Here is a 27,934-nt window from a genome sequence, read left to right as displayed (position 1 = left end):
CTGAGTCTGACTCCAAATGTAAGTCGAAGTTCACTTTTATCCATATGTAGATACACTTGCATCCATAGTGTGGTAGGTTTGGTAGGTGGACTAATAGCTCCCCCAAAAGACATCCACATCCTAAATTCTGGAGCCTATGAACGTTAACTTCCATGTCAGAGACTTTGCAGATGTGACTAAGGATCTGGAGGGTGGAGAGATTATCCTGGATTATCTAGGTTGGCTCTAAATGCCACAGTACGTGTCCTTATAAGGGGGAGGCGGAGGGATTTCTCAGACAGAAGAGGCTATGTGAGGGAAGCAGAGTCAGACACAGAAGATGCTAGCTGTGTATGTTGGCTTGGAAGATAAAGAAAGGGCCGTGAGCCCCTAGAAAAGGTAAAGAAACAGATTCTCTCCTAAATCTTCTGGAGAAAGCATAGCCCTACTGACACCTTGATTTTAGCCCCTTATTTAGCCCCAGGCTCATTTTGAAATTCTGACCTCCAGAATTGTAAGAGACTAAATTTCTGTTGTAAGTCACCAACTATGCGGTGCCTTTGTAAGAGCAGCCATAAGAAACTTACAAACAAGAGTATGATGCCTTGAATTTAAATTAAAAAATATAACTCTGAAAACTTAACATGATGAGGACGGAGTAATATACAGATTTGTTGAATCACTCTATTGTACACCTGAAACTGATATAACACTGTATATTAATTGTACTGGAATTAAAATAAAAAGCTGAATAAAATTAAAAAATATATAACTCTCTCTACATAAAGACATAGAGACATCAAGACTTGAAGACAATACAGTAAAATCTTTAATAGCGGCTAACTCTGATGGTAGGATTATGAGTGATTTTTTTTTTTTTTTTGGTCACTACTATGATTTCCTAAATTTGCCAAGATTTCTAGAGAAAATCTAACAGGTTCTTGATTCTTTTTTCTATTTTTTTTAAAGTTAAGGGAATATTATTCAATCTTAAAGAATCTTAGAACTCTTAACACACGCTGCCCCATGGATGAAACTTGAGGACATTATGCTCAATCAAGTAAGCCAGTCACAAAAAGACAATACTATATGATTCCACTTTCATGAGGTACCCAGAGTAGTCAAATTTATAGAGACAGAAAGTAGAATGGTGGTTGTTGCCAGGGGCTGCGGGGGAGGGAAGACTGGGAGTGGTTGTTTAATAAGCATAGAGTTTTAGTTCTGCAAGATGAAAAGAGTTCTGGAGATTGCACAACAATGTGAGTGTGCTTAACAGGACTGAACCATACACTTAAAATTGGTTAAGATAGATTTAGACCACATTTAAATTTTTTACAGTTCATCTACATTATAAAAGGAGAGCTTCAGTGATGCCCTTAAAAATAAATATGCAGTACGTGATGTGATCTTGGTTATATGAGGTTGTGTCTTCTCTGCACCTTTTAAATTCCTTTATAGCAGCTGGGGCCACCTCTCCACATGAGCTTTAGACTCGTCGCCTGCCATTCATTTCTCTATCAATTCCCCTGTTTTTGCTTTTGTTTTTATTCACTCTGCGTGGTCTTTCTCCTCTGCCTATGAACATGTCCAAGTTTTTCAGGGCTCTGTTAGATCTCTTGAGAGTATGCTAATCAATTGCTCCTTTTTGAAATGCTTATTTTTCTGGCTTTTACAAGGTAGTCTGTATATTGCACATACTCTTCTTACAAAAAGACATGCACTTCAAAACACTCCTCTGGTATTACTGATCTCTGGTGTCTTTCCAACATCCATAAACCAGGGATGTAGGTGCAAGACAGGATGACTCCCTTTTTCTCTCCCACCCCCACATATAATTAGTCATCACAGGTGACTAATTTTTCCTCCTATATATTCTTTTAGCCCCATCCCATCTATAGTTTCAGGCCCTCAGCCTGCCTTGTCTGAATATACCAATAGTTCAGTCTTGCCCCATCTTCCACGCTGCAAGCAGAATGATCCATTTATATTGTAAAATTTCCCATGCTATTTCCCGCTCTAAAGCCCTTCAATTACGGTGCACACCCTTCAGCATGGCACCCAACACCTTCCATGACATGGTCCCTACCTGTCCACACAGACCCTCCATCCACCAGTCCCACAGCTCAAGTCATCTTTCACGACCAACTACGTTCATAACTTGCTGTGGTTCTCCAGCCATTTCTGGGCCTGCTGCCTCTCCTTTTCTCTGGCTGGAGAGTCGTGAATGGAGTTCTCCATTTCACTGAACTAATACACAGCCATTTTTCTGCATTCAGCTTAGGTATCATCTCCCCTAAGGTACTTTCACTTTCAGAGTCCTCAGTGTTCCCATAGCACCCTGGGAACAGGTTGTTGCCTTAACAGGTTATTTATATAGAAGTTAACTATTTATGTGTCTGCTTCCTCACTAGCACTTAAGCTCTTGAAGGGCTGGGACCATCTTTCAAGTCATTTTGGTGTTCCGAGTATCTAGCGCAGTGTCTGGCACATGTAGGCACACAATTGGTGTTGATTAATTAAAATAATTAGTAATAAACACTTTTGCTTAAAGATTATATCCATAAGCCACAAAACATTTAAAGCCCTTTTCTCTGACCACCGTTGCTTTAATTATAAATTTTCCTGGCAGAGACGAATGGAATTTTGATAAAGAGGACTAAGATCTCCGGAGGTCATACATTTAATTTTTCCATTAAAATTTTGACCTATTTATTTTAGCAGGGCCTATATTCGGGGGTGGGGTGGGGCGGAATCTTTGACCTCTACCATCCTAATGCCCAGGGCTGAAATGAAGTAGCCTCACAAATATTACGTTCTGCACTACATATACCTGTTTGGTACTTAGAGTTTACAGATTTGGCCTCAAAGTAGATTCGCCAGTGATATTTGCTATCTTCCCTCGACTGGCCAATGCCTTTGGATGCATTCTAGGACGGTGCAGAGTGGAGCCCGTTCCCAGGCGAACCGACATGGAAAATCCGGCTTAACCGTATCTAGGGAGTTCTCAACTTCCTCAGGCTGCGTGCCCCTCCTCGCGGGTCTACCCGCCCTGGAGCAGCCCCTGGTACGGCCGCCCCGGTCGAAGTCGCAGCTTCCCTCCTCAGGTCACCCACCCCCAGGACGCCGGCTCCCGCCCCCCGTGAGCCCCCGAGCCCGGGCCACCGAGGTGGCCGCCGCTGGACAGCAAAGCGGGCGTCACGTGCGCGCGCCGCGTCCACCGCCCCCGGACCCGGGCCCGCCCCCGCCCCGGCCGCGGGGCAGAGGCCGTCGGATCACGCGCGCCCCGCCGGCCCGGGCCGGGCCAGCCAATGGGCTGGCGGCGCCCGCATGACCCGCGCCGGCGGGAGGGCGTGGGGAGGCAGGCCGGGCGCGCACGCTGCCGGGCCGTACCGCCATCCCCGCTGCCGCCCGCACGGGAAGTGAGCCGCCGGGAGGGTCCTGCGGCCGCCCGCACCCGGGGCGAAGCATGGCGGCCGCCAAGGTAAGCGTCGGCCCGTTGCCCCGGGGCGCGCGTGCCGGCCGCCGGGGCCCCGGGGCTCGGGAGCCTCAGGCGTTCACGTGCCGAGTTGGTGCAAGGTGGAAAACAAAGAGAGGGGCGCGGGGCAGCTGCTCCACCTTGCATCAGTGGGCGAGGGGAGGTGACCCCTCCTCCGGGGCAGCACAGGTGGCCTGTGCGGGGACGGAGGCCCGACCTTGCTGTAGGAAACTTTGCCGGCCGAACCCTCCCACTTGGCCCGGGAGGGGAGTCGGTGCCTGGTTGGCGCCCTGCGGGCTGAGCCAAGGTCGGCCTGGAGAAGCCCGGTGGGCCCGGGGTCGTCAGCGCCCCTCGGCCACCCTAGAGCGCACCTGCTTCTGACCCCGGTTGTTGTCGACTGGGGCTTCTTCCCGGCAGCCCGGGCTGAAGCCTGATCCTATTAGGTTTCAAAGGCCCCGCCCTCCCGCGGTGGGGAAGTCACCTTGACTTCCGTTTTGGAGGCGGCTCGGAATAGTTGGCTTGCGTGCGCGTGTGTGTAAGAACTCCAGAGGACCACTCTCCCACCCCCACTTCTCATCCTTCAACCTCCTCTCCCCATCTGACAACACTTACATACCGGCCTCTGAGCGTTTGGGAGGCTTCTTTTCAGAAATGACAAAACAGATTGTTCTGGGAGCCTGTAACTCTTGTGATGTTTTACTTAAAAGGAATTCTGCGTAATGTGAATCATTCACTAACCCAGAGGAAGGGCAACTCCGGCAGCTTGACCTTTACTCTTTCACCGTTTTTTTGAAACCTGGACACCATTTCAGTCTCTTTGGACTCCATTTCAACTTTTCTGACAGAATACCATATTTAGTCCCAATCACTTGAATCATTGGAGTTTATAGCTTTTAATTTAAGTTCACGAAGGCAGCCCTTTAATCAAGCCTATACAACTTCTTAGTTCATTTTAAGTGCAGTGAACTTAAATATACCCTACATTTGAAACATTTGTCCTTAATCAAAACTCTGTGATAACCCTCAAGAGGAAAACATGGCCAACACATCATATTCCTATTTATTCAAGCAAACTAATCACATTTGCAATGGAAATTGTAAGCAGACAAATATATTTAAATGCTCTTCTATGACTTAAGTTTCTCCAGGCTCCCCAAATCTGCAGACTTCTTCATGTTCCTAGACTACGTGGCCTAAGTGGCCTTTTTCTTTTCTGTAATTACTCTTGAGTTCCATCCTCAGGAGTGTGCTCTTGGATGTGTGCATGAGTGTATTTGTGTGTGTGTGTGTGTGTGAGAACATATGGGTATAGATAACTTTTAGGTAGATTCTTTGAGGATCCCTGGTATTCATTTTTGGAAACTGCATTAACCCTTTTAAATCCAGTACAATGCAAAAGGTACTTGTTTTTTCACGATGTAACCTTGATCTAAAACTCTTAGTATTTTGAGACAAACTCAAAAAGCTTCCATTCTCTTGTTCTGCCTACTTTTGTAAGAATAATCCTTATGGCTTCCCTGGCTATATGGTAAATGGTAAGTGGTCTGTCTGCCTGTACTATTTCTGTTGTTTTCAGGATTTCTTTTAAAAACTTCCAAGCTCCGCATGTGCTAAAATGCAGATGAGTTTTTAAAATTATATTTCATGCAAGTCCTCAAAAAATGCATTTTTAAAAAGTAGTAATAGAAGGGAAAAACATTTCCTTCCCCTTCACACCCCCCCCGCCCCCCAGTTTGGTTGTAGGGAACATTCCTTCTTCATCATTGGTTGAGTTTGTACATTAGTAACGATGAAATGAAACTAAATGAAACTGTTAAGAGTTAGAGAATGCTCACTCAAGTTCAGAGATGTTCAGATCAAAACTGGACATGGACCAATAATTTGTGTAAAATTAGCCTAGAACTAAAAGAAATAAATTTGGAGACAAATTAAAGCATTAATAATAATGAAAATTTGGTCTGTAGGACTAGTACACTTAGTATTGATACTCCATTCTTGGATGAGTTGTTGCTATGATCGTATTGTGTTCTTTCTAATGTTCCAAATGGGGCTAAACTGAGGATATGAAAATGAATTGGCCTCCCTTTGGGCCTTCAAGAAAACCACAACCATACTACAGGCTGACTCCTCTCATGGAAATGCCCTAAGTAGGGTTAGTGCCATAATAAGGGCTATGGGGGCATCAGGGAAGGAGACCATTTCTGTGGACGACCGAGGTGGTATTTCAGCAGGAATGGTTGGGGAGAAGAGGGAAGACCCATTCCAGTGATAAGGAACAGCAAGTGAAAGGCAGAGAAAGGTTACAGAGTAACCTTGGTCTGGTAGCCTTTTCCCTGGCCTACCTTGTTTGGGGCCCCTGTGCTGTGGGTGTTCCCCAGTTAGGCCACACCTCTTGAAAGTGTTGGTCAGTCAGTAGAGAACTGGGGGGTGGAGGTGGTGGGAAGGGTTGAAAGCCACAATAAAACATCTAAACAAACTAGGGAGCAGGTCTTTTTGGTTATGGAGTTCTTTATAAGATTGCTGGAGGGGCTCTGACTCCTGCTCCTTTGACCTTTTGTCCTAGTCAAGCCTCTGCTTTTGTTCTGTTCTTAAAGGGAATCATTCCACCCTAAGTTTTCCACTCTTTATGAGGATGAGGCCTGCTGAGCACGGTTTCTTCCAACCCTCCTTGCTCAGCATTTGCTGCTTCATAAGCACCCATCCTTCCTGCCATGATGCCTTCCGGTGGATCTTGGAACAGAGGAATGTGTGACTCTGCAGATGCGTGTTGGTTTTGCTGGGGCTTAAGGGGGCTGTGCCCTCTCCGCAGTGACAGAATTCCCTTAGCAATGTCTTTAACAGCAACTGAGCGGGCCCTGTTTAACCAGACCCTCTTGTTGGGTTAAATCGGCCCAATTAATGGTGGCTCTGGCCTGTTACCTCAGTTATTCCCAGTGGTTGATTTGTAGCGTGGTGGTCTGGTTTGTTGATTGGAAACGTTTACAAGATAGAGTACTCATACTCAACCATTTCCTTTGGAAATTTGCTGTGCAGTTGCGTGAGTGAAAATAAGCCTGGATGGTTCCTTTTGACTTTAGGTGCTGACAACATAGCAGAGTTGGCAGTGTTGAAATTCTTAGTAATTTAACCTAAATAAACCACTCTATTTAATGACTGTTATTAGGCTGGTAGCTTTGTCTTGATTTCCACATGTAGTCACAGTTTCCACATGTTATCCATGAAAATTGTTGACTTGATATAAGAGTCAGATATTTCAAGATACACTTACCGTTCTGTGGTAAAATGTCTTTTGCATAAGACTAGCGCAGTACAATTTGTAAGAAAATTGTATAAGTAAGTGTAGAGGAGGAAAAAGTTTTTCTGGACCCTCCTAGGGGTCCCTGGCTGGATTTGAAAATTAAATTGACAAAAACAAATAGGAGGAAAGCATACAAATTTTATTGAATTTTTACTAGTACATGGGAGTCATCACAAGAGAATGAAGACACAGAGAAGTGACCAGGGCAGGAAACTTTTATTCCTTTTAGACAAAGTGGATTTGTAAAGAATTGAGATGAAGGGGTTTGGGCCAGGAGTAGTAAATGATGAAGAAGTAACTAGAAGACAAAGGTTAGTTTAACGAGGTTTGTTTGTACAGCTGTCTGGGCCCCCAGATCCCCATCTCTGGTGATAAGAATGTCTTTCCTCCTCCTGGTACAGGGCGGGTACCCTTCACATGGGGGTTACATGACCGATTTCAGGAAAGAGGGTTGTGGGGGAGGAGGTCAGAGTGACCTTCCTGCTTCTGCTCTTTTCTCAGACCCCTTTGGCTTCAGACATTCCATATGCCAAGGTGCTGCGTTTGGTGCATGTCCTGAACCCCATCATAAGCCTGATTTGAAAAGCCTTGGAGCCCCAGATGCCTATTTAGACGTTTTTCCAAGTTAGACTTGTGATTCTCATATGTCTGAGTCTGGTTACAGTGGTAGGTTGAGCTACAGAGAAGCTCAGAATTGATGACTTAAGTGGGAAGAGGCTGCGAAGAATATTTTGTTTATTTTTAAGGAGCTCTGGTTTAGTGAGGAGCTAGCCAGGCAGGAGTGGGTTACATGCCTGCTGCTTCCGCTGATGGTGCCAACGTGGACGAGTCTAACTTCTCTAGGTGCTTAGTATCACCCTGTGGAAAGCAGGGACTATCTGTGATGTGTGATGAGCAAATGCAGTATAACGTGTGCAAAACACTTTGGGAATTAGAAAGTGCTATAGGATGGCCAAGAGATGTCTTTGCGGGCTGTGTGACATTTCTACCTAACTGAAAGCTGGGGGACATAGACATTATTTGACTTACCCCAACAAAACATAGTGTGCTTTTCTTGGGGCGCCTGGGTGGCTCAGTCGTTGAGCGTCTGCCTGTGGCTCAGGTCGTGATCCCAGGGTCCTGGGATCCAGCCCTGCATCGGGCTTCCTGCTCTGCGGGGAGCCTGCTTCTCCCTCTCCCACTCCCCCTGCTTGTGTTCCCTCTCTCGCTGTGTCTCTCTCTGTCAAATAAATCAATAAAATCTTAAAACAAAACAAAACAAAACATAGTGTGCTTTTCTTAAGCTTGTGATCCATTCACTGTTCACCATAATACCTAGCCGGTGTGGCTGCTTAGCCAGATTCTCTGAGCGGTCTTCCTGGAGCCTCGCTATCAGAAGTTTTGGTCCATGGACCAGCAGCATTGGTTTACTTGGGAGCTTGTTAGAATTGCAGCATTTTTGGATGCAGCCCAGGCCAAAGATCCTGTCGCATCAGAATCTGCATTTTAACCAGATCCCCAGGGGACTGTATGCACATTAAAGTTTAAAGTATTGGTCTGGAACTCTCATTACTGTGTAATTAAACGTAGCTGCCTTCCTAAGCCAGGGGTGCAGCACCTTTTGAATTGGTTATAAGTTCAACTTTTTGCAGAATTAACTACATAGTGATAAAATCCAGTATAACTTTTAGGGTTTTAGGATTAATTTTGATTCTGCATTGGGGTCCGGGTATTATTTTTGGAGTACATCCCTGAATTATTATTTAAAGGAATGTATGATTATTATACAAGGGTTGTACTTTTCTCCATTTCTTGACTACCCACCCATATTCAAAGTCCCTGAAAATGAACTTGTGTCTCTTCTCTTTCTTGACATTCCCTCCTCAGGGTCACCAGATCTGAACCTGTTGGCCTGTCCTCCTTACTACATCTGGTCTCATGGGACCCCACGTCCCACCCCTTCGTGCCTGTAACACTTTCTGTCAGCTTTCATGATGTCCCCTCTCACGGTTGGCCTCTTAACTCTCACATTAGTCCTTTATTCTCCTTTGCGGGCTTCTTTTCATCCTTCTGCTTGCCCCTGAAATGTGGGTGTCCCGAGGTCCTCGTCCCTCTGAGGGTGCCGGCTCCGTGTCAGCCAGTCCAGGTAGCTCTCTCAGGCAGCAGCCTTTGCATCGGCAGCTGTTCGTTGGAAATCTCAACTGCTGCCCCAGAGGTATTTCCGACTCTGCTTACTTAGAATTGAATTCATCTTGTTGGTCGTTCCTCACTTTCAGCCTGCGACTTAACTTTCCTACTGGCTAAAGTCTCCAGCGAGCTCAGTTAAGTACCTGTTGTGGGTGCCAGGAGAGGCCTCAGGCAGGAATTTGCAAGAGGACAGAGAGATGGGTTCAGTAAACGCTTCTGCCCTGGAGTGTCCTGTCTCTTCCCTTTATGTCCAGGTCTTCACTCCTTTTTAGCTACAGCGTTGCTGTAGCTTCCAGGCTGGTCTTGCCTCTGGTCTGTTTCCTTCACTTCCCTCGCCAGTCTGTCCAGACCTGTCAAAGGCAGCTTCTAAGACTGGCTCGCACTGCCATGCTAATAGCAGGACTGTGTTCACGTGGACAGCACATAACACTTCGAGAAGATGCATTCAGGTGTGTTGTGGGTACCAACCATCTACCAGCTCATACTGTACTGGGCTTACCAAGATGAGTAAGCTATTAAGGGCATGTTTTCAAGAACTCACAGTCTACGGGGATTAAAATAACCAGATAATATGAAGACCCACATTTATCTTTATGATTATCTTTATAATCATCTACAGCATAGCAGGGAAGGTATTGTAGCCTCATTTGACAGGAAACTTAAGGCTCAGAAAGGTTATGCAAATAACAATAGCAGGTTACATTTATTTAATACTTATAAAGTCAGGCACTGTTCTGGGCACTGTGAACATGAAGTAGTTTAATCTCAGCAATCCTATGACGTATAAGTGCTGTTCTTATTTCTATTATACAGATGGGCAAACTCGACTGAACAGCGTTTGTCTTGTCGAACAGAGGTTAAATGAGTTGTCCAAGGGCACACAGCTTAGAAGTGGCTGAGCTAGGATTTCAAAACAGGCAGCCTGGGTCCAGAGTCCAGGCACGTAACCACTGTATGACATTGCCTTCTTTAATTTACCTTGTTACACAGTGTAGTTTCATAGTGCCTACAGAATAAAATTTAATCTCTTTAGCCAGCTAACGCCTCCTTGGTCTTGGCTGTTGTCTGATTTTTCCAGTACTACCTAACGCTCGTTCCCATCTGATATCCTTCACAGTGGTTTGTGAATGGGACCCCTGTTCTCATTCCTTGCCATAAAGCTGTGGCAACAGTGTGACTCCCAGGGAGAAAGGGAGCCTGTTTGTTTGTTGTTTAATTTAGAGCTCAGTCAGAGACAGGAGTGTTCTTGTCATTTCTCTATATCGGTTGGCAGGCTTTTTAAGTTTTTTATTTTAATTTTTTTAGTTCTCTTTAGTTCTTCTTAGGTATAAGGGTCTTAGTTTTATTTCGCCATTCCTTGAAGCACCTGCCAGGATGTTAAATCCCATGTCCTAAATTTAGAGTTTTTACGGTTGGTTGGTTCTAATCAAGATTCAGACACAGGCCACACATGGCATTTGACTGATTTCCCCTTTAAATCCTGCTAATCTATAGGTTCTCCTGCCTCTTTTATTTTATTTCCTTTTAGTTTATTTGATGAGGGAATTGGATCATCTTTCCTGTACTTTCCTACAATTTGGATTTTGCTGATTGCCTCCCTCTGGTGTTCTTCTTTCCCCAGTGTTTGACACGTGATAGTTAGATCTGGAGGCTTGATCAAGCTTAGGGTTTTATTAATTTTTATTTTTTGTTTTTGGCTTGAGGACTTCCTAAGGTGTGCTGGGTGCCTCTCTCAGGTTATTGGGTACTTGGTACTGAGTGCTACTTCAGGGGGCACATAATTCTTGGTTTTTTCCTGTGATGTTATGTTTGATCAGTGGGTTTGGATGTTGCCTTTCTATTCCAACAACTTTTGCATAATGGTTTATTTAAGTTGGCCAAATTTTAATATTAGCAGTCATTCTTGTGTATTATGATTTTCATTCTTTAAACACACATATATATGTATACATATACATATTACAATGAGTGTGTCACAATTATTACAAAAAATAATGGCTATTAAAATCAATTGGATATTAGTGGCTATAGAGTTTATTTGGAATGATGAAATGATTAGTGCTGGTGGTTGTCCAACATTGTGCATACACTAAATGCCACTGAATTGTACACTTGAAGATGGTTAAAATGTTAAGTTTTGTGTATGTTTTACCATGACAAAAACAAATCAGTTGCAAATAGACTAACACATTGAATTAAAACAACAACAACAACAACACTATCATTCCATGAGAGAATAGTATTCATCCCCCCAAAAGTCAAAGTGAGACAGAGTGGGAGGTAAAGCTCTTTTTTTACCAAAGAATGCCAGGCAATAAAGGTAGAAGGCTTGATAGAATAAGAAAAGGAAAAAAAATCACTTCACAACCTATAGGTAATAATTGATTTGAGCAACGGTCTTCAGTGGATGCTAAAATTCTTCAGTAAAAGACTGTTGGAATTCCCATTGTCTCTGAGCGTCTCCTTGTAAATTACTAATTGGGGGGGTGGGGTGGAGTGGGAAGTACCTGTACAATGAAGGGCTCTGCTTCCATCTGTGATACAATTTAACATCATCAGGAAATGGAACAAGCTGGCATTGCCAGCCCACTGATGTGATGCAGTGGGAAGTATATAACATGCATGACTTTTGGAGAATTCTTGCTAAAAATGTTGAATCTGAGTCTAATCATCAGAAACAATCAGACAAATCCAGAAAGTAGGACTTTCTGTAAGACCTCTGGTCTGACCTCAAAAATGTCAATGTTGGGAATGAAAAGGCTGGATTATAAGACCTCCAAAGAGACCTGACAACAAATGCAGTCCTTGACCCTGGATCCAAAATAAATAAATGAAACAGTAAAATAAATAAATAAAAGAATGCCCAACTGGTGTAACTTGCATGGTGTATATTAAATGATTCTATATTAATTTGCTAGGTCTGCCATAATAAAGCACCAGAGACAGAGCGGCTTAAACAACAGAAATTTATATTCTCACAAATCTAGAGGCTAGAAGTCCAGGACCAAGGTGTTGGCAGGGTTGGCAAGGTGAGACAAGCTTTAGAATGTGCTCTTTAGTTCTTAGATGGCTTTTTTCTCCCTGTGTCTTCACATGGTCTTCCCGTTGCATCTGTGTCCTAATTTGATTTCTTGTGAGCACTCACACACTTCTTTTATTGCAGGTTGATGTTGACTCTTGGGTTTGAGGATTCCACTTCTTTCCATTGTCTCCCTCTCAGTACCAGAAAGAAAAGCACTAGTTCTCTTTTTTGGTGGTTCTTGGAGATTTGTTATAGCCCTATTTTGGTGTCTACCAGTAGTTTGAGAAGAGCTTGGTCTTGACCTTTGTCCAGTTTTCTTTTGGATTATTTGTCTTTTCACATTGATTTGTTCTAATAGCACTTTTAAATTAAGAACCTTGGCCCTTTGCCCTGTCTGTTGCACATTTTTTTTTTTTTTGGTGGTAGTTTGATATTTAGCTGGTTCATACTCATTTTTGAAAAATTACATATTTATTAATCTTTTCATTTATGGATTCCTTTATGGATTCTGAGCTGTCTGTGATGTTTAAACATGGCTTCCCCACTTAATATTATATAAGAAACCAGTTGTTTTTCTAGTACTCTTTATAAGTCTCTCGCTTTTTGAAATTGTTTACTAATTATCTGCAGTTATTTTCATATAAGAAGAAAGGTAGGGAACCAGTTTAATTTCTGTTGTTGTTGATTCAACCCCAGGAGGTCATTAACCTTCACTAGTGCCACATCACCAGCCAGCATGACCTGCTGCCCCCTCAGCCCAGACCCTCTGCTGGCTTAGATTCTTAAGAGAAAATAGTTTAGATGACGATTAGTTCAGAAGGCCAGGAGAGCCTCCCCTTAGGGCTCAGCTGTCCTCCAACGACTCCATCAACTCAGCTGCTGTGAATAGGAATATGGAAAGGGTACCAGTAACTGGGAAGCAAGGCACTGTTAGATTCTGCCCCAGCTTACACTGCTTTCATTCAATCCTTTTTCCCTCCCTCCCCCCACTTGTCTAACAAATGAGAACACAGGAGGTCATATTGTTGGTTAGGGATAGGGTGAAAATTTAAATGTCCAATTGCAAGGCCCATAAAATAGGGGCAAATAGCATTCCATGAGGGGAATTTGGTTTCCATCAGGATATCTTCCTGGAGGAATTGGCATTTGACTTAGGTCTTGAAAGAACTGCAGCATTTTTTAAACTTCTCATTATGGATATTTTCCATAATGTGCAAAAAAAAAAAAAAAGAAAAGTATAATGAACCCCCATGTCCTTTCTAGCCAGTTTTAGGAATCATCAGTTTATGGCCAATATTGTTTCATTTATACCACATTATCGCTCCTCCTTCCATCCCCCTGATCTTTTCAAAGCAAATCCCCAACATCATATCATTGTATATGTAAATACCAGTGTGTATCTCTAAAAGAGATTTTTTTAAATGCACAACCAAAATATCATATCTTAAAAAAATTCAGTGATTCTTCAATATTATCAAATATCTATTCTGTACACACTTTACCCATTTCCCCATTTCTTACAATTTTTTTAAATAGTTTTTTAAATTGTCATCTAAGTAAGACCCAAGCATTGCAATTGGTTGATGTGTCTTAATTTTCTTTTAATTTCTAGGTTCTCTTGCTCTTTCAATCTTCTATTCTCTTTTTCTTCTGAAAGCCAGTATAATATAATGGTTGAAATCTTGGACTCTGTGTTCGAACTATGGCTCTGGGGAAGTTACTCTATGTGTACCTCAGTTTCCTGATCTATAAAAAGGGGCATAGTTGTATTTGTTTACTGGGTCAGTGTGCTCATGTTTGCAAAGCTCAGAGCCAGGCCTGTGACATCGGTAGCTTTATAGAAGTGTGAGCTGTGGGTTTGGAATCTGAGAAGTTGTTCAGAGTAATGTCAGGAGTCTGTGGACTGTGGGAGAGAGCAGAGGAGGGCTCACGTGAGTGACATTGTGTGCATTCTTTAGGATGAGAGCCCTGGCTGTGCAGAGGGCTCCTGTTCTTTTTCTTTTGGCTTCCTCCTGGGTCCTTGACTGTTCTTCAGTTCGATGATGTTGATGCACAGCAGAATTTTGAACAGGTAAGGTATTATTTAGTGGAAGCAACTTTTCTCTTGTCATTTGATTTGTTGCTTTATCTTCCTCTGCATTTATTAAGTTAACTGTTCTCTCTCAGAAGCCATTTTAACTTTCTATGGCATTATCTGGGCTCCAGCAACTTGTGATCTCCTAAGTAGAACCTTTCAGCACTTTATAAATATGTCATATATTTTTTATATTCCTTTGTTCCCCATCAGGAACATACATCCCAGTCTTCAGCACAATCAGTTTTTATTCATTTAAGGAGCAGTAGTAATTTGACACTTGCTAATATGTAACAAATTATATTGGGAACTGTAATTACAATTGCAGCTGGTTCCTAATTATATTGTAACCTTGATGCTTTTAAAAAAATTAAGACTGAGTTCAACCTGTAATACTGGAGAATAATATTCTGCATTAGGCAGGTCTGCCTTCTGCTGAATCATGGGCACTTCTGTATCGTAACGCCAAATTAAAAAGACTTTATTTTAAATTAGTTTCAGCTACAGTGTTGTCCAGTGGTACCCTTCATAAGGATAGTTTGAAGTCCCCATCCCTGCTTGCCAAATTCTTGGCACATCCTCCAGGTATTATAATTGGTGTCAAAACAACCTGGGCTCTTGGGTCATTTTTGGCTCTGTGATTTACCTACTCACTTAAGACTAAGAGTCTTATAGCCTCAGTTTCCTCATCTGAAAAATGGTGATAGTAATGACTCTTCATCTTAAATAGTTTTAGGGATATTTAAATGAGGTCAGATAAAAAGCCTTTTAGCACCATGCCTAGCATAGAGTTAAGGACCCAGTAAAAGTTACCTGGTCACTGTTAATTGCTATCATCAATAATGAACAGCTCCAGAGACTTTACCTCTGCAACCCCAGACTCCAACAGAATTACAGTCTTAGTTCTGCCACCACTCTAATTTGTGGAAGCGCATATCTCCACCCACATTGTACCAACCACTCATTGGTCAGTCCGTCATCCCCCTCGTGAGGCAGGTTCTCTGGTTTATTTGACATTGTGTCCTCAGTGCCTGGCACTGGGCCTGGTACACGGAAGGCTTCCGTGATTGCATTGCATGAATGGGCAGCACCATCTAAGGCAATGGTTCTCGATTCAGGGTGGGGTAGTTCTGCCCCAGGGCATATTTGGTAATGACACATTTTTGGTTGTCACATCTGGGAGGAGGGGGCTGGTCAGGGATGTTGCTAAACATCCTACAGTGCACCAGACAGCCCCCTATCGCAAAAAATGATCTGACCCAAAATGTCAGTAGGGCCAAGATTGAGAAACCCTGCCCTAAGGTAACCTAACTGCCTGGGTTGTAGCCCTGTGGAATAGGCATGGGGTTTGGTGTAGATCAACCTGTTTGACTTGCAGTTTTCTCAACTGTAAAGGAAAAGAATCCAACCTGCTTCAAGGGTTCTTTGAAAATAAAGGGAGATTATACAGGTGTGTCCCTAGTTACTCTACCCTAATTTAGTCTTTTTTTTTTTTTTTAAGATTTTATTTATTTATATGACACAGAGAGAGAGAGCACAAGCAGGGGGAGAGGCAGGGGGAGAAGCAGAGAGGAGGGAGAGCAGGGAGCCTGATGCGGGGCTTGATCCCAGGACACTGGGATCATGACCTGAGCCGAAGGCAGACACTTAACCGACTGAGCCATGCAGGCACCCCTGATTAAGTTAATCTTGATTGTCCTGGCTACTAATGATCCTTTTTTTTTTTTAATAAACTTAATATTTTTGAGTAGTTTTAGGTTCACAGCAAAATTGAAAGGAAGGTTCAGAGATTTCATGTATACCACCTATCCCTAAGCATGCACAGTCTCCCCATTATTTTCCCTCAGAATGGAACCTGAGTTACAGTTGATGAACCTACATTGACACATCATTATCACCAAAGTCCCTGGTTTGCATTGGGGTTCACTTCTGGTAGTGTACATTCTGTGGGTTTGGACAAATTGTATAATGATATGTATCCACCATTATAGTATCATACATGGTATTTTCACTGCTCTAAACATCCTCTGTATTCTGCCTATTCTCCTTCCCTACTCCCTCACCTCTAGCAACCACTGATCCTGTTACTATCACCATACTTTTGCCTTTTTTTAGAATGTCATATAGTTGCAGTCATACAGTATGTAGCCTTTTCAGATTAGCTTCTTTCACTCAGTAATACGCATTTAAGTTTCCCTCATGTCTTTTCATTGCTTCATCGTTCTTTTTTTTTTTTTAGTGCTGAATAATATTCCAATATCTGGATGTCCATGGTTTATTTAACCATGCACTGAAATATACCTTGGTTGCTTCCAGTTTTCAATAATTAGGAATAAAGCTGCTGTAAACATTCATAAGTAAGTTTTTGTGTGGACATAAGTTTTCAGTTCGTGGTTGTATGATAAGACTATTGTAATTTTGTAAGAAACTGCCATTCTGTCTTCTAAAATGACTGTACCATTTTGCATTCCCATCAGTAATCCATGAGAGTTCCTGTTGCTGCACATCCTCACCAGCATTTGGTGTTGTCAATGTTCTGGACTTTGGCCATTCTAATAGGCATGTATTGGTATCTTGTTACTGTTTTAATTTGTATTTCCCTGATGACAGATGATGTGGAGCATCTTTTCATATGTTTACTTCCTATCTATATATCCTCCTTGGAGGTTTTTGTTAAGGTCTTTGGCCCATTTTTGCATTGGGTTTTTTTTTTTTTTTCTTGTTGAGTTTTAAGAGTTCTTTGTGTATTTTGGACAGCAGTTCTTAATTGGCTGTTCTTTTGCAAATACTTGATCCAAGTCTTTTGCTTATCTTTTCGTTTTTTTGACATTGTCTTTTGCAGAGCAGAAATTTCTAATTTAATGAAATCCAGCTTCTCAGTTCTTTCTTTCATGCATCAGTCCATGCCAAACCCAAGGCCATCTAAGTTTGCTCCTTTATGATCTTCTAGGAGTTTTACATTTAGGTCTCTGATCCATTTTGAGTTAATTTTTGTGAAGGGTGTAAGATCTGTGTCTAGGGTCTTTTTTTTTTTTTTTTTTGCATGTGGATATCTAATTGTTCCAGCACCATTTGTTGAAGAGGCTGTCTTTGCTCTTTTGTCAAAGATCAGTTGACTATATTTATGTAGGTCTCTTCCTAGGTTTTCTATTCTGTTCCACTGAAGATTGTTAATATCCTGTTGGAGAATTGATCCCTTTGTCATTCTATAATGTCCCTCCTTATCCCTGGTAACCTTCCTTGCTTCAAAATGGGCTCTGAGTGAAATTAATATAACTATTTCTGCTGTCTTTTGATTAGTGTGTGCATGGCATTATCTTTCTCTGTTCATTTCCTTTTTTGTTTTTTAAAGATTTATTTAGAGAGAGCATGTGTGAGCAGGAGGAAGGGCAGAGGGAGAGGGAGAGGGAGAGGATCTCAAGCAGACTCTGCACTGAGCGCAGAACCCCATGCAGGGCTGAGTGCTGAGCCCCACTGTGGGACTCAACACAGGACTCAGTCCATCGACCTTAAGATCATGACCTGAGCCGAAATCAAGAGTCAGAGACTTAACTGACTAAGCCACCCAAGTGCCTGCCCCTCTGTTCATTTACTTTAAATCTATAAGTATTTTTACTTATAAAGTTTTATTTATAGATTATTTATTTATAGATTATAGATTATTTATTTATAGATCTTTTTATGTATAGATTAAAGATTATATTTGACCCTGAACTGATTGTTCAGGGTCACCAGGTTAGTAATACACTGGGACCCAAATCTTTACTCTGAACCTGGTGATGTTTGCTTTTGTCAGGGTGAACAAACACCTTCTGTCTCCCTAAGATGTTGAAAATATAAACAGAAAAATGTCTATTTTAGAAAAGACTCATACTGTCTCTTTTCAGATTTTTACTCTTGGGAACATTTACTGGAATGTTAGCTTTTTTTGTAGATAGCATATAGTTGGGTCTTGTATTTTGATGCATCTGACAAGCTCTGTCTTTTAATTAATTGGTGCATTTAGATCATTAATGTTTAAGGTGATTTTTATTATCTTGCTTGGTTTTTTCTATCTTCATGGATTTGTGGTTTCATGTCTGACATTGGTTTGGAGGGAAGTTCTCAATCATTATTTCAAGTAATTTCTACTATTCCTTTTTTTCTTCTCCTTCTGGTATTCCTTTTACATCTATGTTGCACTTTTTGTTCCTGTACTGCAGTTCTTGGATATTTTGTTTCCACCATCCCCCCAATCCTTTTTCTCTTTGCTTTTCAGTTTTGGAGATATCTATTGAGATATCCTCAAACTCAGAGATTCTCCCCTCAGTCATGTCCAGTCTACTAATAAGCCCATCAAAAGCATTCTTCATTATCCTTACAGTGTTTTTGATCTCTAGTATTTCTTTTGGTTCTTCCGTAAAATTTCCATTTTTCTGTTTACATTGCTCATTTGTCCTTGCAGGCTATCTACTTTATCCATTAGAGCCCTTAGCATACTAATCATAGTTGTTTTAAGTTCCTGTTTTGGTCATTTCAACATTCTTGCCATATTTGAGGCTGGTTTTGATGCTCACTCTGTTTCTTCGAATTGTGGGGTTTTTTTTGCCTTTTGCTATGCTTTGTAATTTTTTCTTGGTAGCCAGACATGATGTACTGGATGGATAAAAGGAACTGCTGCAAATTGGCCTTTGGTAGTGTTGGTGGTAGACTGTAGAGGGAGAGGAAGTATTCTGTAGGCCTGTGATAGGTCTCTGCCCATTAGAGAGCCTCTGGCTCTGGACAGTATACTTCACAAGTGTTTTTTTCCCCTCCTCTTAGGTGGGAGAGAATGGCTAGGGGTGGCTGGAGTAGGGTATTTATCATCCCAACAGTAAGGTAGGCTCTGATAATACTGCAGCAGGTTAGGCTCTTAATAAATAATTTCTCCTGAGGACAGATCTTGTTAAAAAGAACAGAATACTCAGATGCATTTCAAAATGGTTCCTTTTCCTGTCCTTGTGTGAGACGTGCAAATGATATTTCTCCCATATTCACTGTGAGAACCAGGTTGAGTTCCCAGAGGTAAAACTCACAAAAATGTGGAGATCCTCCTATGGCTGGGACCTCCTAGAGTTTTTAAATCTCTGTTTGGTCCACACTGAGCCTCCGCAGTTTGTCTTTCACAGTTCAGGTTTTCCTATGCCAGCACTGGTTCCTGTGGAGGTTCTAATTGGTCCTTAAGATGACTTCCTGAAATAGATAAGTAGATTTTGTCACTTTGCCCATTTTATAGATGAGGAACCTAACTCAGAGATGTTAACTGATTGTTCAGGGTCACCAGGTTAGTAATACACTGGGACCCAAATCTTTACTCTGAACCTGGTGATGTTTGCTTTTGTCAGGGTGAGCAAACACCTCTGTCTCCCTAAGAAGTTGAAAATATAAACAGAAAAATGTCTATTTTAGAAAAGACTCATACTGTCTCTTTTCAGATTTTTACTCTTGGGAACATTTACTGGAATGTTAGCTTTAGCTTAATAACAATAATAATAAAATCTAAAATTAGTGTGTTTAAAGTTATTTTAGCATAACAGAACCCACAGCTAAAACATCACCATTCATTTCTTAACTGTTGCACTGTGCTTCTTAATATGGAATTGTAATGGCGATGGCTTTATCATTGTTTAATGTTTGTCTACACCTGTGCAGAGTTAAATCCAACACGCTTCACAAGCTACTGAATCCTTCTGATAAACATCTCCAGCACCCCGACACGACCCGTTTGTGTAATTACCTGGCAGGTTACCATTTGTGGTATCTGGTACCTTATAAGTCAACTGTTGAGTGATGTGAACTTTTGAGGGTTGATTACACAGAAAGGCTGTGGTTTGAAGCATGCTTAGCAAGGCATCTTATCTCTGTATTAATTTATGTTTCAGTAACTTTTTCATAATCATTGCTCTTCATTTAGTAGAACTTAGGGAAACTGTAGGATGAGGAATGAGGGACTCTGAATTCAGTAAAAAATTATTTTTCTTCAATTTGATGAGACACCTCATTCTTACTTCTTCTCGAGTTAATGCTGTGGTTTTGAGGAATTCCAAAATTTCTTTTGCAGTTACTGATTGTATCAGTCAGGGTTCACTTGCGGAGAACAGAATTCACTCTAGCTGGTTTAAGGAGAGGGAGATTTATTACAGGGTGTTAAATGGCTTATAGAATTGGTTGGGAAGGCGAAGAAACAGACTTCAGGCTGAGCTTCCAGGAGTGCCTTCCAGGCCCTCATGGCAGAGCAGGCCACCAAGGGAGCAGTTACCTCTCATGCAGTCATGAAATGGCTTGCCAGAAGGGGAGTGTTCAGACCCATACTGCCACTGACATGAGCAGGAGGTTGCCACGGGAAAATCTGACACTTCTAGCAATGATGCTGGCAGAAACAGTAGAAGCATGGCCCCCACCTTCCCAGTCTTTGCTTTCCAAATGTTGCCTTCCACATCTCACCCAGCTTCATCTGATGGACAGCACCTAGGCCATGTAGCTGCAAGGGAGTCTGGGAAATGTCATTTTAACCTTCCAGTCTCTGCAGTACAGGAAGATAGATGTGGAGATACGGGAAGATAGATGGGAAGAAGAGTTGGCCCCAGCTTCTGAATTGTTGGGCCACACCCAGTAGAGCTTTCCACTGGGATTCAGGTCCGCCCACTACACTTCCTCAGATTCAGAAGACCAGGCAGAGACATTTCTCCCTCCACCTCTGTTTTCTGCTTGTCGCTGCATGTGGGCCTGTGCGTACAACAGAGACTAGCTCACTTTTGATGAGCTGTCTTTTCTGGTTTTTATTTCATATCTAAGGTAAATAATGACTTCATGACAGTAGAATTTTCAGTGTAAGCCTGTGCTTGTCTTGGCTTTCAGACCTTTAAGGTTTGGGGATGGGGGGGATGGGCGCAGGGCTGAGTGAAGGTAGTGTTATGCAGTTGGTGGAGTAGCAAAGCTCAGGTTGGGATCTTGGGTCCTAACTCAGTGGTTCTCACCTGAGCCCCTCATTATAATCTCATGATGAAGCTTTAAAGGCACCCATTTCAGAGATTCTGCTTGGATTAACCTTTGCAGCCTGATTTGATAGGCCTGAGCATTGATAAAACCCAGAAGTCCTTCGGGAGACTTGAATATACAGCTGGGGCTGAGAATAGCAGTCCTAAACAGACCGAATTGGACATTAGCTAAAGCTGTGGTTCTTAAATTTTAACAGCATCAGAATCACCTGGAGGACTTGTTCAACTGTAGATTGCTGGCCCCACCCCCAGAGTTTCTGATTTGTAGATCTGGGGTAGGGTGTGATAATTTGCATTTCTAAAAGTTCCCATTGGAGGCTGATGGTCCAGTGCCCACACTTTGAGCACCGCTGGCCTAGAAGGAGGTACTGTCTCTTTTCATTGTACAGATTTGATTTCTACTCATCTGGAAGACTTTCTTCCTGAGTCAGCATTTTTGGAGCATCTGCTTAATTTGTTTTTTTTTTTTTTAAGATTTTATTTACTTGACAGAGACACAGCGAGAGAGGGAACACAAGCGGGGGGAGTGGGAGAGGGAGAAGCAGGTTTCCTGCGGAGCAGGGAGCCCGATGTGGGGCTCGATCCCAGGACCGTGGGATCATGACCTGAGCCGAAGGCAGATGCTTAACGACTGAGCCACCCAGGAGCCCCTTAATTTGTTCTTTGCAGGAGTTGGGAGTAAGATGCATTTGAGGAGATCATGCATATATATATATATATATCTTACAGCTTTTCACTGGAAGGAGAGAGCTTTTCTTTTCTTTACACTTTCTTCAAATTAGTATTCCTTATTCTGTGTAGGTTTTCTTATGTTCTTCCTTGCTGCCCTGTTGGGTTCACAATTCTGTACCACTGTGATTTGTTAATGAGCCTACAACTGTGGCTTGATTCCAGTGTTAAAAAGCCCGTTTAAACAATATTCCTCCATGTAGAAAAATCTTTCCTGGTGTTCTCCTTCTTTTGGCTGCCCTAACTCATATTAAAGTAAGAGTGAATTTATTCGTCCTGAAAGTATCTTTCTGGTTCTCCTGCCATGCTTCCTGCTACTGCCTTTTAAAAGCCCAGTCATTGAAGTTATGTTATTGTTGGCTGGTTTTTTATATCTAGGATGTACCTAGCTAGTGCACCTGTTTTGCAAATGCTATTGTTAACTGTTCAAGCAGTTTCTAATGTTTGTCTTGTCAAAAATTTTACATACTCAGTGGTCCTGAAATTTTGTCCCATAGAACATAGATTCATTGAATTGACCTCCCAGTTTGTGGAAAAAATATATAATGCATAGTTTTTTTCTATTTTAGCCCTCCCTCTTTTCCCTGAGTCTTGACTGTGTGTGAAAGTTAGCTGCTATAGTTAGATTCTCTGTTGTATTGATTTAAGTAGCAATAGTAATATTTCATAGTCATCTGCCAAGAACTTTTTTCCTTCTTGGTGGTTTTCCTAACTATGTTGGAAAACTAGTTCCTTTATTTAAAAGTCTTGATACAAATTTTGTTTTCATGCAAATTCAGAAGCATGATAAAATCAGGCAATTAGATTGTAAGAACAGTAGCTGTAAATATTTACATGCTGTTAGTATAAGAAAAATATAACAATGAAATTCAGACTTCTGGAAACTCAGGTTTGATGAATCTTCTAAAGGCTTGTTAAAGTGTTGCAGAGTGTGCGTGCCAAGCAGCTGTTTTGAGTTGACTTAAAAAGGGAGGCTACATTTCTGTAGTTCCCTTTTTTCAGCTCCTAAAACTTCCTGGGTATTGATTTTTGCCACCAGGTAGAATCCATCTCAGCACACCCTCAGAACACTGGTACTTCTAGCTCTAACTTACGTTGTCTTGAAAGAAGCTGTGTAAGTGTTATTCCTTCACTGCACATGATACCCAAACAAGAAGGTAAGAATGGGAGGTAGAAGTAGAACTGGGAATTCTAACTAGCCATACAGCAGTGGGGAGGCCAAGAGACTGGTAAACATTTTTTTCTGAATTTATCCCCTATTGAACCATAGTTATTTTGTGCTTCATTACAGTGTTTTCAGGACCTAATACACATTTCCATGGGCCTCAGGGAAATTCCACGGTATATCTGGAACTTTGGGTGTGTTTTCAAGAAGTAGCATTGGTTGGGGCTAAGATAGCAGAGGGGATGAGTTAGGAAAACGTCTGTGGTTAGTGGTTTGCTGAATGTTTTTGAAGATCCATGAGTTCCTTTCCCTTCTCTCCTCCTCATTTTTTCCTTCTTAAGTTATGAGCCAGGTTACTCATCACTTAGGCTTTTTAAAGAGTAAGCATGTGGGGCGCCTGGGTGGCTCAGTCGGTTAGGTGACTGCCTTCGGCTCAGGTCATGATCCTGGAGTCCTGGGATCGAGTCCCACGTCGGGCTCCCTGCTTGGCGGGGAGTCTGCCTCTCTCTCTGACCCTCCCCCCTCTCATGCTCTCTATCTCATTCTCTCTCTCAAATAAATAAATAAAATCTTTAAAAAAAATTAAATAAAAAAGAGTAAGCATGGTAGAATATAAACACCTCTCCATAAATAATACAAATAATAGATTTCATTTATCGAGTGCTTTAACTGTGTTCTTTGTGGTGCTAAGCATTTGATGTTATTATCTCCTATCACCCTTTCAACCATTCAGGACTTCTCATTTTACTGGTGAGGAAAGTGAGACTGAGAGGTCAGAGATCTGGCTCAAGGTCACATAGCTAGTTAGTTTAGACATCACACCTGATCCCCAGTCACAGGTGGCCTGACAACTAAAGCCATGTTTTTTTGTTTGTTTTTAAGATTTTAAAAAATTAATTTATTTAGCAAGTGAGAGTGGGGGAGGGGCAAAGGGAGAAGGAGGGAGAGAATCCCAAGCGGACTCCACGCCCAATGCAGGGCCCGATGCAGGGCTCTGCTCCAGGACCCTGAAATCATAACCTGAGCCGAAACCAAGAGTCAGATGACACGTAACCGACGGAGCCACCCAGGTGCCCCCCTTAAGCCATGTTCTTAATCACAGCACTGGATGGACACTACAGACTGGTGGTGGTAGAAGAAATTGGGAGATTCTTGATTTCTAGGCATGTATTATATTAGTGGTTAATGTAAGTTATGGTCAGTTTGAAGCTGCCCACAATGCGGCTCAGTGGAAAGACCAACAGAGTAAGAGATGGAAGATTTGGAATCTGATCTCAGCTCAGACAACACTTAGAAATGGAAGCACAAATTGGTGCCAGATCTGACTTTTGGGGAAATAACTGACCCTCTTAGAGTCTTGATTTCTCCTTGTGTAAAGTGGGTGCAATATTATGCTCTCTGCAGGTCTCAGATTTTGCTGTGAAGATCCAATGAGGTAATAGTCACGCATTGAAAATATAAAATGTTCTATACACATTAGGTGGCATGACTTAGATTTGTTGGGTCACTATATGGATTTTTAAAAAATTAATTCATAGAATTCAGTACTTGAGCTAATATTTATTGAATGCCTCTATGTGCCAGACATTATACTAGATGTTGGTCATACATCGGTGAATAAGTCCTGCTTTTTTTTTTTTTTTTTTTTCAAAGATTTTATTTATTTGACAGAGAGAGACGCAGCGAGAGAGGGAACACAAGCAGAGGGAGTGGGAGAGGGAGAAGCGGGCTTCCCGCCGAGCAGGGAGCCCGATGCGGGGCTCCATTCCAGGACCCTGGGATCATGACCTGAGCCGAAGGCAGACGCTTAACGACTGAGCCACCCAGGCGCCCCAAGTCCTGCTTTTTAAACAAAACTTTTAATAAACTTATACACCCTTCACCCATTTCTCCCACCCCACTCCCCTGCCTCTGGCAACCCTCAATCTGTTCTATTTTTTTCTCTATATCTGTTTTTATATAGATATATAGATTCCATACGTAAGAGAGATCATACAGTACTTGTCTTTCCCTGTCATTTATTTCACTTAGCATATGCCCTTGAGGTCCATCCATGTTCTTGCAGATGGCAAGATTCGTTCTTTCTTATGCCTGAATAATATTCCATTTTATATTTATTTATATCTGTTTATCTCACAATTTCTTTGTCCATTCATCCATCAGTGGACACTTAGGTTGTTGCTATGTCTTGGCTATTGTAAATAATGCTTCAGTGAACATGAGGGTGCATATATATCTTTTCAAGTTAGTGTTTTCATTTTCTTCAGATAAATACCCCTAAGTAGAATCGTTCTATTTTTAATTTTTTGAGGAACTTCCATACTGTTTTCCATAATGGCTGCACCAATTGACATTCTCACCAGCAGTGTGCAGTTTCCTTTTCTCTACATTCTTGCCAACACTTGTTATTTTCTTGCCTTTTTTTCTCCTCTTTTTAATAATAGCCAGTCTAACAGGTGTAAAGTAACATCTCATTGTGGTTTTGATTTTGATTTGCATTTTCCTGATGATGAGTGATACTGAGCATCTTTTCATGTATCTTTTGGCCATTTGTGTATCTTCTTTGGAGAAGTTTCACTTGATCATGGTATGTGATCCTTTTAATATATTGCTGAATTTGGTTTGCTAGTATTTGTTGAGGACTTTTGCATATATATTCATCAGGGATATTAGCCTGTAATTTTTTTTTTTATTGTGGCATCCTTGTCTGGTTTTGGTATCAGGCTAATGCTGGACTCATGAGTTTGAAAGAGTTTCTTCATCTTCTATATTTTGCAAGAGTTGGAGAAGGATTGTTATTAATTTTTCTTTGAATGTTGGGTAGAGTTCACTAGTGAAGCTATCTGGTCCTAGACTTGGTTTTTGGGAGGTTTTAAATTACTGATTCAATCTCCTTAGTAGTAATTGGTGTCTTCAGATTTTTCTATTTCATTATGATTCAGTCTTGGTAAGTTGTGTGTTTCTAGGAATTTATTCATTTCTTCTAGGTTGTCACATTTGTTAGTATAATTGTTCACAGTAGTCTCTTTTGTATTTCTGTGGTACCAGTTGTTGATGTCTCCTCTTTCATTTGTGCCGTCTGTATCTTTTTTACTTGGTGAATCTGGCTAAAGGTTTGTCAATTTTGTTCATCTTTTCAAAGAACCAGCTCTTAGTTACGTTGATGTTTCCTACTGTCTTTTTAGTCTCTATTTCATTGATCTCTGCTCTAATCTTTGTTATTTTCTCCCTTTATGGATTGTGTTCTCCTGTGCCTTAGATCCTGGCAGAGTTAGAGTGAAAGCTTTGTTTCTTAGAGAGGTGCAGTCCTGGTGGGGAACACTGATGTGCAATTGGGGATTAGCAATGGAAGAATGCTGTGGGAATTTAGGGCAGGAGAAGTTCACTGTAAAATAGCATTGCCCAGGGAAAGCTTTATGAAGTGCACGGCATAGTGAATTAAGTAGATTTTAAAGGATGTGGTATTCAGATGGATCAAGAATCGTTCACTTTGTGGAAACTTACTTTTGCTTTTAAAAGGAAACCCAACTAAGTACCTAGGGTCACCATTTGCCTTCTAAAAAAATGTTACTTACGGACTGTCGTGAGATATGGAACTTGGAATTTCTGTGCTCTTAAGAGGATGGAGGCGTTTTTATACTGTTTCATCTTCTCCAATAGTGTTTGGCCTATCCTCCCTTCCTCAGACTATAAACCCGAAAGGAAGGAATCTTCTCCTGAAACCTATAGATCGGCATTATCATCAGTCTTAGGTTGGTTAGCATTCTATTTTTTTCCTCCTTAATTGAATAATTTCTCCAAAGAGTACTAACTAGTTTAGAATTTTTAAAAGATTTGGTAATGCATTAGAGGTTACAAGTACTCAGCTGAAATTAAAGGAGTTATCAGTCTTGCTTTGGGAAACAAGGTGACCAACCAGCTCGTTTCAGAACAACTACCTCTCCCATTCCAGTGATTAGTTAATAAAATTATTCCTGACAGAGGCAGGCCAAGAAGCTCAGGCAGTTACATATTTAGAGACAGAGAACCCATTGTCCAAAGATCTCAGAAGAGCCTTTGCAAACACACAGAAGGGATTTAGAACAATTTGCATAAATCTCCCTGTGGATAGCGACATGGCTCCGGTATTAGGGTGGTTCCAGGAACCCCTCCTTGGCTGTATCATGGGGTGACGCTGTGCTTAGTGAGAATTCAGTCTTATGATGGTTTTTGCCAACAGGATTGGGTGATGGGACACTGAATAAGCCCACTGTTTGGTTCCACATAAGGACTCTTTTGTGTTGGCCCGGTGTACCCATATTCAAGTTTGTCTTGCTTTTTCTCCACTGATGTTTTTGGACTTTGTGGGCTGGGGAATTAAGCACAACACCTATTCTGAGCTAATCTGTCAGATTTTGTTCTTGAAAGGTAACCGTAGCCCCTTGTATTTCTAGAATGTGGAGAATAATAGTCATACCTTTGGAGACTTCTGACTTCTTAAAAGTCAGGGAGAGGAGGAGACCTTGCTTGGCATGCCCAGATAGCTAGGCATTCATGCCTGTTCCTGGCAGAACTGTGGGAAGTAATTCCCTTGTTTGTTAATGTGATTTGCCTCCTTCACCAACTTCTTTAAGAACTATGTTCTCTTGCATAGTTAACAAGTTGTACTTTAATATTTAATATTCCCCTCTGGAAGGGTATGGATCACTCTGGTGTGTAGTTTAAAAATGCCGGGTGGTTACAGATCTGTTTCAAGTTTTCTTTTTTTCTACTTTTTTTTTTTTTTCCTCAAAAAGTAAGATATACATTAAATACCACATATTAAGAGCTTTACTGGTTTCTTGCACAGACTGCTGTCATTCTAGAAGCCACATAGGAGTCTAATTTAAAATCCAGGGAGTAGTTTATGCAATGGGGAAATTTGGTGCTTTAAGTACAAAAATGAAATCCACTAATTTCTAACCTGGAGTTTATTTTCTTTCAGTCTGCTAGCTTGATTTCTCAGCTTTGTTCTAATAATATAAACATTTT

The 27,934-nt window shown here is 41.6% G+C and overlaps 1 protein-coding gene across 2 annotated transcripts in view; it reads left to right on the top strand.

The window, feature by feature from the left end:
* Window positions 1-3,311: 3,311 nt before the first annotated feature.
* Window positions 3,312-27,934, top strand: part of SLC25A13 (solute carrier family 25 member 13) — a 180,053-nt gene continuing 155,430 nt past the window's right edge. For both annotated transcript variants that reach the window (XM_035020604.1, XM_035020603.1), the window contains exon 1: window positions 3,312-3,460. In XM_035020604.1, the coding sequence (XP_034876495.1) occupies window positions 3,446-3,460 (15 nt within the window). In that variant the 5' untranslated portion in view covers window positions 3,312-3,445. The remainder of the gene's footprint in view (window positions 3,461-27,934) is intronic.

Source organism: Mirounga leonina, unplaced genomic scaffold (genome assembly GCF_011800145.1).
Source record: "Mirounga leonina isolate KUSES-001 unplaced genomic scaffold, KU_Mleo_1.0 Mir_174, whole genome shotgun sequence".
Taxonomy (NCBI): Eukaryota; Metazoa; Chordata; class Mammalia; order Carnivora; family Phocidae; genus Mirounga; species Mirounga leonina.
This window is presented reverse-complemented; position numbering and strand designations above follow the sequence as displayed.